The following is a 12,184-nucleotide window of genomic DNA, read 5'->3' as shown; positions in this document are numbered from 1 at the left end:
GAGGCGTCCTGATCAGATGCCTGAACCACCTTAACTCTGTGTGGAAGAGTCGTGGCTCAACTCTGGGTCCTTCCCAGGTGGCTGAGCTCCTCTCCTATAATTGGTTAATGACACATTTTAATGATTTTTTCATGGTGTATTTATTGATTTAAGTTTTACACATTTAGTCCTCCAGACAAACCAAAAGGTGGCTACTTTAGGAATCTTTAATATGAAATATGTTCTGAGTTACTTCACACTTTGTTGTTTAGTACATAATTCCATATGTGTTCATTTATGGTTTCGGTGCCTTCAGTGAGAATCTACAATGTAAGTAGTCATGGAAATAAAATAAAAAACATTGAATGAGAAGGTGTGTCCAAGCTTTTATCTAATAGTGTACTGGTAGTTTATTTAGTGTACAGCAATGGTAGAGCTGCAGGTCTTCTACTATCAGACAGTGGCTGCTGATGCTCTCACAGTAACTTCACACATCCTTGAAGGGTCTTAAAGCGCAAATTATCAAAACAACTGATAAATACTCAACCGAGTAATAGTACTAATGATACATCAAACTTATATAGCGCTTTTTTATACACTGAAAGATGCTTTACGGAGCAAAAACAGAAAATACAATAAGAGTTTAGGAAAAAGCAAGTTTGAATAGGAGTGTTTTCAGGAGTGTTTTAAAGTTCAGTAATGAGTCCGTGTTCCTGATGGATTGTGGGAGCGAGATTCAGAAGGTGGGGGCGGGGCGGGGGCGGGGGGGTTGTGTCAGTGAAGGCTCGGTCCCCCAAGGTTTGGTGCTTAGTGTGGGTGGTGGGTGGAGGAGGTTTGTGTCGGCAGAGCGGAGATGGCAGGTGGAACGGTGTTGTTGATTAGTGAGGTGGTGGTGGTGTGTGTGGGTGGGGGTGGGGGGGGGGGATGGAGGGACTTTTAGGTGAGGAGCTTGTTTTGGATGCGATATTGCACAGGGAGCCAGTGGAGCTGTTGGACCGGGTGTGAGTGAGGAGGTGGACAGCGGAGTTCTGGATATATTGTAGTTTTTGTAAATGAGTGGTCGGGTGGGGGGGTCCATAAAGAAGACCACTGCTATAGTCACGTCTGGATGAGTATTTCAGCTGTGGTCTGGGAGAGCGAGGGACGGAGGCGGGCGATATTCCAGAGGTGAAAGAAGGATGTTTTTGTAATATGGTTGATGTGTGTTTGAAATGAGAGGGAGGAGTCCACTCTGATGCTGAGGAGGCGTACGGAGGGGGGTGGGGGGACTTTGTGGCCGTCAATGAGGAGGGTGATGTTCTGAACAGACTTGTTGACAGAGACAGAATGGTGACGGTGGGGGAGGTAGGCGGTAGGAGGTGAACCAGAGTGCTGTGTTGGAGATGCCAAGTGAGTGGAGGAGTCGAACGCAGCGGACAGGTCAAGGAGGAGGAAGAGGAGGGAAATGGAACCAGTGTCAGTGGCAGGGAGGAGATTGTTGATTACCCTAAGCAGGGCAGTTTGGCTGCAGTGGTGTGAGCGGAATCCGGACTGAAAAGTTTCAAAGAGCTGAGAGGAGTGAAGATGTTGGAGTTGTGTGACGACCGAGTGTTCCAGGATCTTTGACAGTAGCAGAAGACTAAAGACGGTCTGAACTTGTCCAGGTTGTCAGGATTTAAGCCAGGTTTTTTCAGGAAGGGTGTGATGGTGGTGAGCTTGGGTGGAGAAGGGACAGTACCATTGGTGAGAGATGTGTTTATGATGCGGGGGATGAGGGGGAATACAGGTTTTGAGCAGGAGAGGTGGGATGGGGTCAAGATGGCAGCTGGAGAATGTCTTGGTAGAGAGTTTGCTGGTGTCAGACGGGGACAGACGGGACAAAGAGGGAAAGCTACAGGACTTGAGTGGAGGGAGTTCAGGATCTGAAGGTGAGGAAGTGGATGCAAGTGAATTATGTATAGTTTGGATTTTTGTGTGAAAGGATGACAGGAAGTTGTTGCATTTGTCTGTTGTGAATGTTGAAGTGATATTGTCCTTGGGTTTGGTCAGTTTAGCAAAAAGTAGAGAATAGAGAGCGGTGTGTTGAGGAGTTGGAGTGGATGATTTGAGAATAGAAATCGGAGCGGGCAGTATTGAGGGTGTGGTTGTACGTAGTGACAGATTGTTAGTAGGCTGGGGCATGGACAGTGAGACCGGTCTTTCTATGGAGTCGTTCAAGTTGTCTCCGTTGTTTTTGGAGATTGTGGAGTTCTGGAGTGTACCATGGGTCAGAGGTGGAGAAGGAGACTGTGGCTGTTCTGAGAGGGGCAGTCTGGTTGAGGCAGGAGGAGAGGGTGTGGTTGTAAAAGTTGACAAGATCAGAAGTGGTTGGATCTATGGGAAGTGGGAAGCAGGTGATGGCATTGGGTAAAGAGGAGGAGAGAGTTGGGAGAGAGTGATTTTAAGTTACGAAAGGTTATTGCACATGTGTATTTGGTGGTGGGAGTGGGGGTAATAGCATCGGGGTAATGGCTCGATGGCCAGAGATGGTGGGGTATGTTAATGACGAGTTATGGGTGGTGAGAGAGGGTGTGGAGCAGAGCAGGTCCAGGATGTCACCATGGTTGTGTGTGGGGGAAGTGACGTGCTCAGTGAGGTTAAGGCAGTTTAAAATGTCCAATAAGTCGGATGTTAATTTGGCAGTGGGTGTGGGGGGGGGGGGGGGGGTCAATGTGGATGTTGAAATCACCGAGAAGCAGAATGGTTGGGGAGGTGGAGGACAGTTGACTTAGAAAAGCAGATGGGGAAGTCTGACAGCCAGGTGTTCAGATGCCAGGGTATAGACAAGGCAGAGGGGAATGTTGCATCGATGGAGGACTGCGAAGCCTCCACCCGATTTATCCATGAATGAATATCCAGGTGGGGGGGGGTCTGATTTATCCGGGGGTTTGTGCCAGGTTTCAGTGAGACAGAGCAAATCCACTTTATTGTCCAAGATGACATCAGACAGTCATCCTGGACAGAGTCGGTCACGTCCATCTAGAACAAAGACTTAATATCTGTTAAATGAACTGGAGTTCCCTTCTTTCAGTTCCAGGGTCCCACATGGGGGCTTCGCATTCTTGATGGGGGGCAGTGGTCTCCAGAAGTTCACCATAGCTGCGGTGCCATACACCTCCAACCTGCTGCCTACCTCCAGCACCTGGTAACGTTCTCTGCTCTCCACCCTCTGTTCTCTGCTCTCCACCCTCTGTTTTCTGCCCTCCACCCTCTGTCTTCTTCCCTCCACCCTCTGTTCTCTGCCCTCCACCCTCTGTCTTCTTCCCTCCACCCTCTGTTCTCTGCCCTCCACCCTCTGTCTTCTTCCCTCCACCCTCTGTTCTCTGCCCTCCACCCTCTGTCTTCTTCCCTCCACCCTCTGTTCTCTGCCCTCCACCCTCTGTCTTCTTCCCTCCACCCTCTGTTCTCTGCCCTCCACCCTCTGTTCTCTGCCCTCCACCCTCTGTCTTCTGCCCTCCACCCTCTGTTTTCTTCCCTCCACCCTCTGTTTTCTTCCCTCCACCCTCTGTTCTCTGCCCTCCACCCTCTGTTCTCTGCCCTCCACCCTCTGTCTTCTGCCCTCCACCCTCTGTCTTCTGCCCTCCACCCTCTGTCTTCTTCCCTCCACCCTCTGTTCTCTGCCCTCCACCCTCTGTCTTCTTCCCTCCACCCTCTGTTCTCTGCCCTCCACCCTCTGTCTTCTTCCCTCCACCCTCTGTTCTCTGCCCACCTGTGGAGACTTTTAAAGACATCTATCAGATGATTCTGTTCAAAGTCTTATTGCTCACATTTATTATAAAGTATTAATACTTTTTGTAATCGCACGACAGCCATAGTAACTAGTAGTTGTGCACATGCTCAGTCGATGGACAATAAGAACAATGTCCTCTGTCGTGTCTCCTGGTCCATATCCTCCTGGGATTTGGTCGTTTTTGCTTCAGATCGTCTTCTCAACGTTTTCTTCTCCACTAAACTCTCTGCACTTCTACGATAGTAAAACCAGTGAATTAATGTGCTTTAAGGTGTCCTCCAATCTCAAGTTAAAACTGTCCTCCTCCTGTCACATTATTCTACATTCACTCGCTCAACAGCTGAAAAACACAAAGAGGATGAAGGACCTGATGCTGCATGTTAGCAGGCTCCACACTGCTGAAAAGTGACCCGCCAAAATAAAGTTGAAATAGTTAATACATCTCAAGTTGTGGAAAAAAAATGTATTATATATATATACCATATCAAATTGGTATCAGACGGTCACTCTGATAACAATCCAACTTGGTTTTCTATTCATGTGTGTGTGTGTGTGTGTGTGTGTGTGTGTGTGTGTGGGTGGGTGGGTGGGTGGGTGGGTGGGTGGGTGGGTGGGTGGGGGTGGGTGTGTGGGTGTGTGGGTGGGTGGGTGGGTTGGGTGCGTGGTTTCTTTTTTTTATTAAATGAATATCCAGAAATAACGTACAACTTCCGGAGATGCTTTTCATTCCACTTTTAGTCTAATTCCTCATGAAATTCTAGCAGGTACCCTGAAAAGACGCGTCCCTATCTGGGTATGATTCACTCACCCTTCCCGTCGTACCGACGCCCAACAAACACATTCATCTGCCTGTCAATATCCACACCAATGGCATCCTTCCCATCTTCCCTCAATCCTTCCTCCTAGATTGCAGATTATAGATTCTGCAAGCATATTAGTATTTTGTTGTACATAGACAAGCACTAAAAAAGTACATACAGTACAATAAAATAAGTTTGAAATGATAATATTTGAGGTGACGAGAGCTCAGCTATTGTCTGGATCACCAGGAACTTTTTTGCAACAAATCTGTTCATGATCATCTGCAATCTGGCCGTGAGTGGTTTTATTAGAAATACAAATAACAGCACCAACTAGTGGCCCGACATGCTAACTGCATCGTTTTCAGTGTTTCTGCCGTTTCCGGTCAGACATGCAGTGTTTTCAGAACTTTACCAGAAAAAGAGCTGCTTGGTCATCGTTCAAACAGTCGTGTCATTTCAGAAAAGATTTAGTGAATTATTAATAAGAAGTGATGAGCTGTCTGTCTTTATTAGAGTTTAGATTTGTTTTTCATTGTTTCTTTACTGAATTCCTGTAATGCCGCATTATGGAGTAATGGTGTGATATGTAATAAATGTTCAACTCATTATGTAATAATGCCACATTTTGTAATAATCTGCTGCATTGAACATATTTTCTAATACATTTTGCTGCTTTTTGTAATTTTACATATTACAGCAGTTAATACAAAATGTGGGTTTTACATTATTTATTTTTTTTAGTAAATGTAGTAATTTGGTGTATTATGTAATTAATATTCCCCTTTATCCATATACATAGTTCTATGTTTAATAATGAGAAAAAGATTTTAAAAAATTTATATTCAGCTGGACTAGATTATATATCACTCTTTGCTTTTGCTGCCAACATGGCGATGGTAGAATACAGGCTCTACATCAGGTAATAACCTTTGCAATATGTAACAAGTTATTACAAAATGTGGCAGATTATTACAAAATTAGGTGTTATGACAATGAGTTGAAAATGTATTACCTTATTACATTTTGCTCCATTGTTACTTAATGCAATGCTACAATTCCTTTTGTTTATGTTTGATAACAGTTTGTTCTTTAAATGAGCAGAATACTTTTATATTTGGTTGAATTTAGTTGTTTTAATTAAGTCAAACTATGTCCTAAATCCAGCTGTTTGTAAAGCTGCCTTCTATATATTACTATAAATACAGACTAACCTTTCAAAGTTGTAAAATTAAAGTTAGTTTTTTTTCCTGCGTTGGGATTTGAGATAAAAAGTATTATCTGTAGTGTCGTGTTAAAATAATATTGGATAGAAATCCTCAAACCAATTTCTTGCAGTGGATGTCAGGATGAGAGTTGGAATATTCTGGCTGAGCACTAGGGGGCAGTAGAGCTCTTTGGAAACAAACGTGGGGACCAGCGGGTCTGCATGAGCACGTCAGAGAGGGGGTACTGGTACAGAGGGGTTCTCTGTGTGTGTGTGTGTGTGAGTGAGATGTCATTTCCCTCCTTGTTGAGTTTTGCTCTCTTCTTCCTCTTCCTCTTCCTCTTCTTCTCCTCAGCATCAACATGCTGAAACTCCCTGAATACCCGAGTCAGGAGGTCCTGAAGGACCGGCTGCTGGTGGCTCTGCACTGCGGGAGCTACGGCTACACCATGGCCTGAGGTTCAGATCATCATGTGACCGTCGGGTCGTCATGTGACCGTCGGGTCGTCGTGTGGCCGTCGGGTCGTCGTGTGGCCGTCGGGTCGTCATGTGACCGTCTGTTCCTGCTGCTGGACTCTGTTCTTCACCTCCTTCTCTTCAGGTGCTTCTGGATGAAGAAGGGAAGCTGCAGAATCTCAGATCATCACCAGATTTTAGTTTTTTTTTAAGGAAGTTGGTCTCTGGTCATTTATGCAAAGACATCGTTATTATCTTTCAATCTATTTCTGTACATATTTATTAAGGAATCAAAAGCATTTATACCATAAATCTACATCTAAATCCAAGCTTGCTGTATGTCGCACGTATCCACACATGGCTGAATATTTAACTTGGAATCGATCTGCCGCTCTGCATCTTCAGGACGTCAGAGGACAGAGGTTCAGGTCCTGCCGGTCAGAGAGGAGTGAAACTCTTTCAAACTACACAGGAAACTTGTGTTGGAATCTGTTCTCAGTCATTTCTTCCAGAGTAGAACTCAGTGAGGATCGAGTTATAAGTCATCAGTTCTGAAAAGTATTTTATCTGTAAGCAAAGCTGAGACAGTATTGAGATTGTTATGTGTATTGATGATTCCACCTCCAGTCCGTCTGTCCACCGTCTCCTGGGACCCTGGGACTCTGGGACCCTGGTACCCTGGTACTCTGGTACCCTGGTACCCCGGTACCCTGGGACTCTGGGACTCTGGGACCCTGGTACCCTGGGACTCTGGGACCCTGGGACCATGGGACTCTGGTACCCTGGTACCCCGGTACCCTGGGACCATGGGACTCTGGTACCCTGGGACTCTGGTACCCTGGGACTCTGGGACTCTGGGACCCTGCGACTCTGGGACCCTGGGACTCTGGGACTCTGGGACCCTGCGACTCTGGGACCCTGCGACTCTGGGACCCTGGGACCCTGGGACTCTGGTACCCTGGGACTCTGGTACCCTGGTACCCTGGGACTCTGGGACCCTGGTACCCTGGGACTCTGGTACCCTGGGACCCTGGTACCCTGGTACCCTGGGACTCTGGGACCCTGCGACTCTGGGACCCTGCGACTATGGGACCCTGGGACTCTGGGACTCTGGGACTCTGGGACCCTGGTAGACTTTACTCCTCATTGTGCCACTCTGCAGGACCTTTACAGAGATTATGGGTTCCAGAGATTTATGTGTTTGCATGACAGATGTTTGATTTATTTTGCCAAAAAGATGAAGATGGAATCTTCTGTCACTCCTATTTTCAGAGTATTTGTCTGCAATCCTGCTAAGAGGGACATTCTATCCAGACCGTCTCTCTTCTTTGGCTGTTTCCAGGTGGAAAAGGGATTATCTGCTGGTTTTTCTATCATTTGTTAGTTTTGTGTGAAGCTTGTTGAGACACACGTATATTGTAAATCGACCTTTATACATCCGACTGTAAATGTCTCTCTGTGACAAATAATGTATTTTATCTTGGATTATATGTTGTGTTCAAAGATTTTCTTGAATAAATCTGGTTTTGCTACTGGAAGAGCCTTGAATCCCTTTTTCCTTCTTTTCATTTGAACAGTGGCCTTGCACTTTTATTTTCACCGTGTATCATTTAAATGTACCTATTTCCTTTCTTTTTAATCTATTTTTATCTCACACAAAGGACATATGAATATGCAATATGAATGTGTAATAATAATTAAAGGCGAGAGGGCAGTCCTCTGCATTTTAACGTTCCATCTGATGGGAAGTTTATTAAGTGAAACCTTCAGAGTTTTCTTTTCCTCCGAGCTTTTTAGATTTTTCAATTATAAGTCACAAAATTGGAAAATATAAATTCCATGATTTCCCTTTTATTTATTTAATCATATAAAAAATTGTAAACCTGAGGACTTAATTGTTGAAATGTAATAAATGTACAACTTTAGCTTTGGAGTGCAGAACCATTGACTTCTTGTTGATATTTAAATTTCCAGACACACTGTACATGTCTGTATTTGGCTTTACAAAAGATGAACGCTTGAAATAATAACTTTATTAATTAGAGAAACGTGAGTTGTTTACAAACTCTTTGGGAAATGAACGGGTAGATTTTCCTTCTGGTTCGGATCAAAACGTTATGAAGGTTGAAATTTAACTACAAAACCATCAGAATACAATAGTAAACTATATATTTGTAATAATTTAATTCTCACTGAAACATTCATGCTTGTTACATTTAATTCAAGCCTTTTTTATTTCTTTGCAGCTTCAGTTTCCAAACCTCACAAGAACTTCAAAGAGCAACACTAGTCTAGGAATGTTGTGTAAAATCTCATGTTCATACGATTTTTTTTAAACAAGAGTTTAGTCAAGTTTCTTTCAAGTTAAAGCAATAAAGAGGCACCACCTATAATAATAATAATAATAATAACAATAATCAAAATAATTTATTTGGGTTGTGTTTTTCAAAAAACTTCAAATTATATAATACCTACGTTTTGTCCACAACTGAAAAATGTAGTAATTTCAGAAATTTGCACAAATGGATCGGCCAAAATGTTTTAAAAATCTGTCAAATATTATCCTCTATTAAGTAAAAAATAATTTGTCATACGGTTTAATCAAACCTGTTTCGATTGTATTAAATTGTGTCTCTTATTGAATATAATTACATAAATCATGTTTTGTATTAACAGTATTCTATGAATTATAATACAAAGATTGTTACGTTCTATAGTTTGTATTGTGGCTGAAATGTTTTGATCTGTTTCTTACATTTTTAAAAGATTTAGTTATAATTCACTGCATAAAAGCCTTTTTGTGATCAAATGTAGGACTGCAGTGTTGTTAGCGTCCATAGCATCGCCATGGCAACCACACAAACACAACATTGGTTTGTTAGGAAAGCTGAGCGTACAGACGGTGTTGAGCGATTCTCATTTGAACATTTTGGCTTCAGGGATTCCCAGTGACAATAAGAGGTTTTGTAGCTCTGCAGGAGGAGGTGAGTCACTCACCACCTCCTGCAGAGGCTCTAACTCAGGTCCTGGAGCTCTAACTCAGGTCCTGGAGCTCTAACTCAGGTCCTGGAGCTCTAACTCAGGTCCTGGAGCTCTGCATGTTTTCTACGTCTCCCTGCTTCAACAGGCTGACTGCAGTGAGCGGCTCGTTCTCTGGCTTTGTGCTGAAGAACCATCAGGACATTCAGGTGTGTTAAAGGGGAACATGGAAGACATGCAGAGCTCCAGGATCGGAGTTTGAGACCTCTGATCTTTAAGGCCCAGAGCCGAGTGGAGAGAAGAGGGAGAAAGAAACCCCTCATATTCCACTAAGTTATAAAAACACACAAAAAAACCAATTCCCACACTCTTGATGAACGGGGAAGAATGCCTGGAACAGAAAGTTTAGCCAAGGAGAGCTTGAATTTCTTTATCAGCCTGTATATACCTTCTTATTCTAAACAAAATGCTGAATTACTTTTCAATGTGATAAAGAATCTGATTCCTGTAAATGATGAAAATGTTTGTGAGGAGGAGGATTTGAAAATGGAAGAATTCAACATGTCATCACAAAAACAGCCGCTGACTGACCTCCAGGTTGAGATGGAATAACTCTGAACTTCTCCAAACATTTCTGGGAGGAAAGCAAAATGTTGCTATTGAGGCGATAATGTTTTACTGGAAAGGAATGAATGGAGAATGAAACAAGGCTGAGTTAAGTTAATCCCCCAACAAGCAAAAGACAAATGATTATTGAGCAAACAAAGACCAGTTACATTCCTGAATACAGATTATTAAAAACCTACATCTGTATTGGCAGCAAGGGTAAAAGTAGTTATATCAGGATTTCTTAAAGGAAGATCAAATAAGATGAAGTACAAAGCAAATATTACGCTTTGTACTTCATCTTATTGATTCCAACTATTTGATAACCGATGATGGCTTTATACTTTTCCTAGATTACACAAAGGCTTTCAACTCTGTAGAGCATGAGTGAATCTTAGACATTTTGGATTTGGTGATAAATTATAAATTATAATATATATATATAAAGATATTAATAGTTGTGTTTCTCTCCCTGAAGGCACGGGACCCTGATCGAAGGGAGCAGGAGGCATAAGACCACTTCCACTTCTCATAAGATGTGTTGCTGATGTTTCTTGTTTTTCTTTTGTTGTTGCTTCTTTGTTAATTCATGTTCCTGCTTGAAAATCATCTTACTGTCTAGATAGAGCTGCTCAGGCTGGTTAATCCAGAAAATCATCTTACTGTCTAGATAGAGCTGCTCAGGCTGGTTAATCCAGAAAATCATCTTACTGTCTAGATAGAGCTGCTCAGGCTGGTTAATCCAGAAAATCATCTTACTGTCTAGATAGAGCTGCTCCGGCTGGTTAATCCAGAAAATCATCTTACTGTCTAGATAGAGCTGCTCAGGCTGGTTTAATCTAACAACAGTTGGAAAGTATTTGGATCAGTGTGATAACTGTAAATGATATATATAGCACTTACAAGGGTATTGTATGTTACATGTATCCGGTATCCAAATTAAAGAAAAGGAACATAAAAGAGCTTTATATGCCGATGATATTCTTTTTTACCAAATCTAGCTGTTAGTATCCCAAATTTGATGCAACAGATGGATATGTTTGGTCGATTCTCTGGGTACTATTCACCACTCAAAATCTTCCATAGTCTGTATGAATGAAGAAGAAAGAACAAATCCGGCAACACAAACCTCATTTATTAATGCAAATGATGGATTTACTTACGTTGGTGTCAAAATTGGGGTAGAAAATAGTTTAAGCAAATGGATGACCATTGGCTGTATAAATATAATCAAAATGAACATATTACCAACATTTTTAAACCCGGTTCAATCATTACCTCTCTTTACCTTTACCACCAACATGTTTTGGTAAATTTACTAGCATCCTAATTAAATTCATGTGGAATAATAAAAAATAAAAAAAAAGATTAAAACTGATGCAACTTTACCTGCCCTATGAGAGGGGAGGGCTGCATTTACCAAATTTGGAATGGTATAATTATAGTATAACCCCCCCCCCCCCTCCCCCTCCCCCCATAGGTAAATATAGAACAAAGCTGTATTTCAAACCTCCCTTTAAAAACGTATATCCACTCAGCCGACCCAAAGAAATTGAAAAGAATGACCAAGAATCCTTTCCTGAAAAATTCAATTGACATTTGGTATAAAGTTAATAAACATATTGGAGACACTCCATCCATCTCCCTTTTCCCCCGATTTGGGGTATTATGCATTTCAGGGCAGGAAAGGCAGATGAAATGTGGAAAATAGAAGATCTTTATGGCAGTGCAGCCTCCGTACATTTGAACAATTGTACCTGATGTACATTATTATATTATGTACATTTCTTTAAATATCTACAGCTTAGATATTTTATATCATCAAACCATAAAGATGTCTTGGCTGAACCACCACAGATTGAAGACGTCATCATTTCAAATCTGAAAGAACAGAGACAGTTTCTTTGTTTTATGAATCTTTGATGTGTAATGATAAGGAATCGACAACTGACAGATTAGAAGCATAGAAAGTAGATATACAAGAGAACAAATCAAACTCTGAGGGGGAAACGGCCAGTGGAAGAGCCCAGAAACAAACCATCAATACTAGAATGAAGTCATTACGACATTATGGCTTAATGAGAACGTAAATCACACCGGTGAAACTGAAGCGCCGGTCCCCTGACATCCCAGACACCTGCATTAAGTTTGTCCAAGGAACAGGGACTCTGCTTCACTGTTTTTGGGAGTATCCACATGTACACGGTTTCTGGAACACGGCCGTTCACACAATTTCTGAAATTGTTACGTTGATAAGCCTCTCAAAGCCAAACTGTATTTGAAGTATAGATCCAGAAAACCTTTAGGTCAATTCAAAACAACTGACTATCATTAACTTCAGACTCCTGCAGGCCAGGAGGACGATCGCTTTATTTTGGAGAAAAATTAATATAAATGCAGTCAGTGCAT

At 42.3% G+C, this 12,184-nt stretch overlaps 1 protein-coding gene across 2 annotated transcripts in view; it reads left to right on the top strand.

Annotated features, from left to right (window-relative positions):
* Positions 1-7,726, top strand: part of hace1 (HECT domain and ankyrin repeat containing E3 ubiquitin protein ligase 1) — a 54,475-nt gene extending 46,749 nt beyond the window's left edge. For both annotated transcript variants that reach the window (XM_080471508.1, XM_080471507.1), the window contains 2 exons: positions 3,029-3,142; positions 6,090-7,726. In XM_080471508.1, the coding sequence (XP_080327634.1) occupies positions 3,029-3,142; positions 6,090-6,192 (217 nt within the window). In that variant the 3' untranslated portion in view covers positions 6,193-7,726. The remainder of the gene's footprint in view (positions 1-3,028; positions 3,143-6,089) is intronic.
* The last annotated feature ends 4,458 nt before the right edge of the window (positions 7,727-12,184 follow it).

This window comes from Lipophrys pholis (assembly GCF_963383615.2).
Source record: "Lipophrys pholis genome assembly, chromosome: 9".
In the NCBI taxonomy this organism is placed as follows: Eukaryota; Metazoa; Chordata; class Actinopteri; order Blenniiformes; family Blenniidae; genus Lipophrys; species Lipophrys pholis.
Note: the sequence above shows the minus strand (reverse complement) of the source record. Positions and strands in the feature narration are given on the sequence as shown.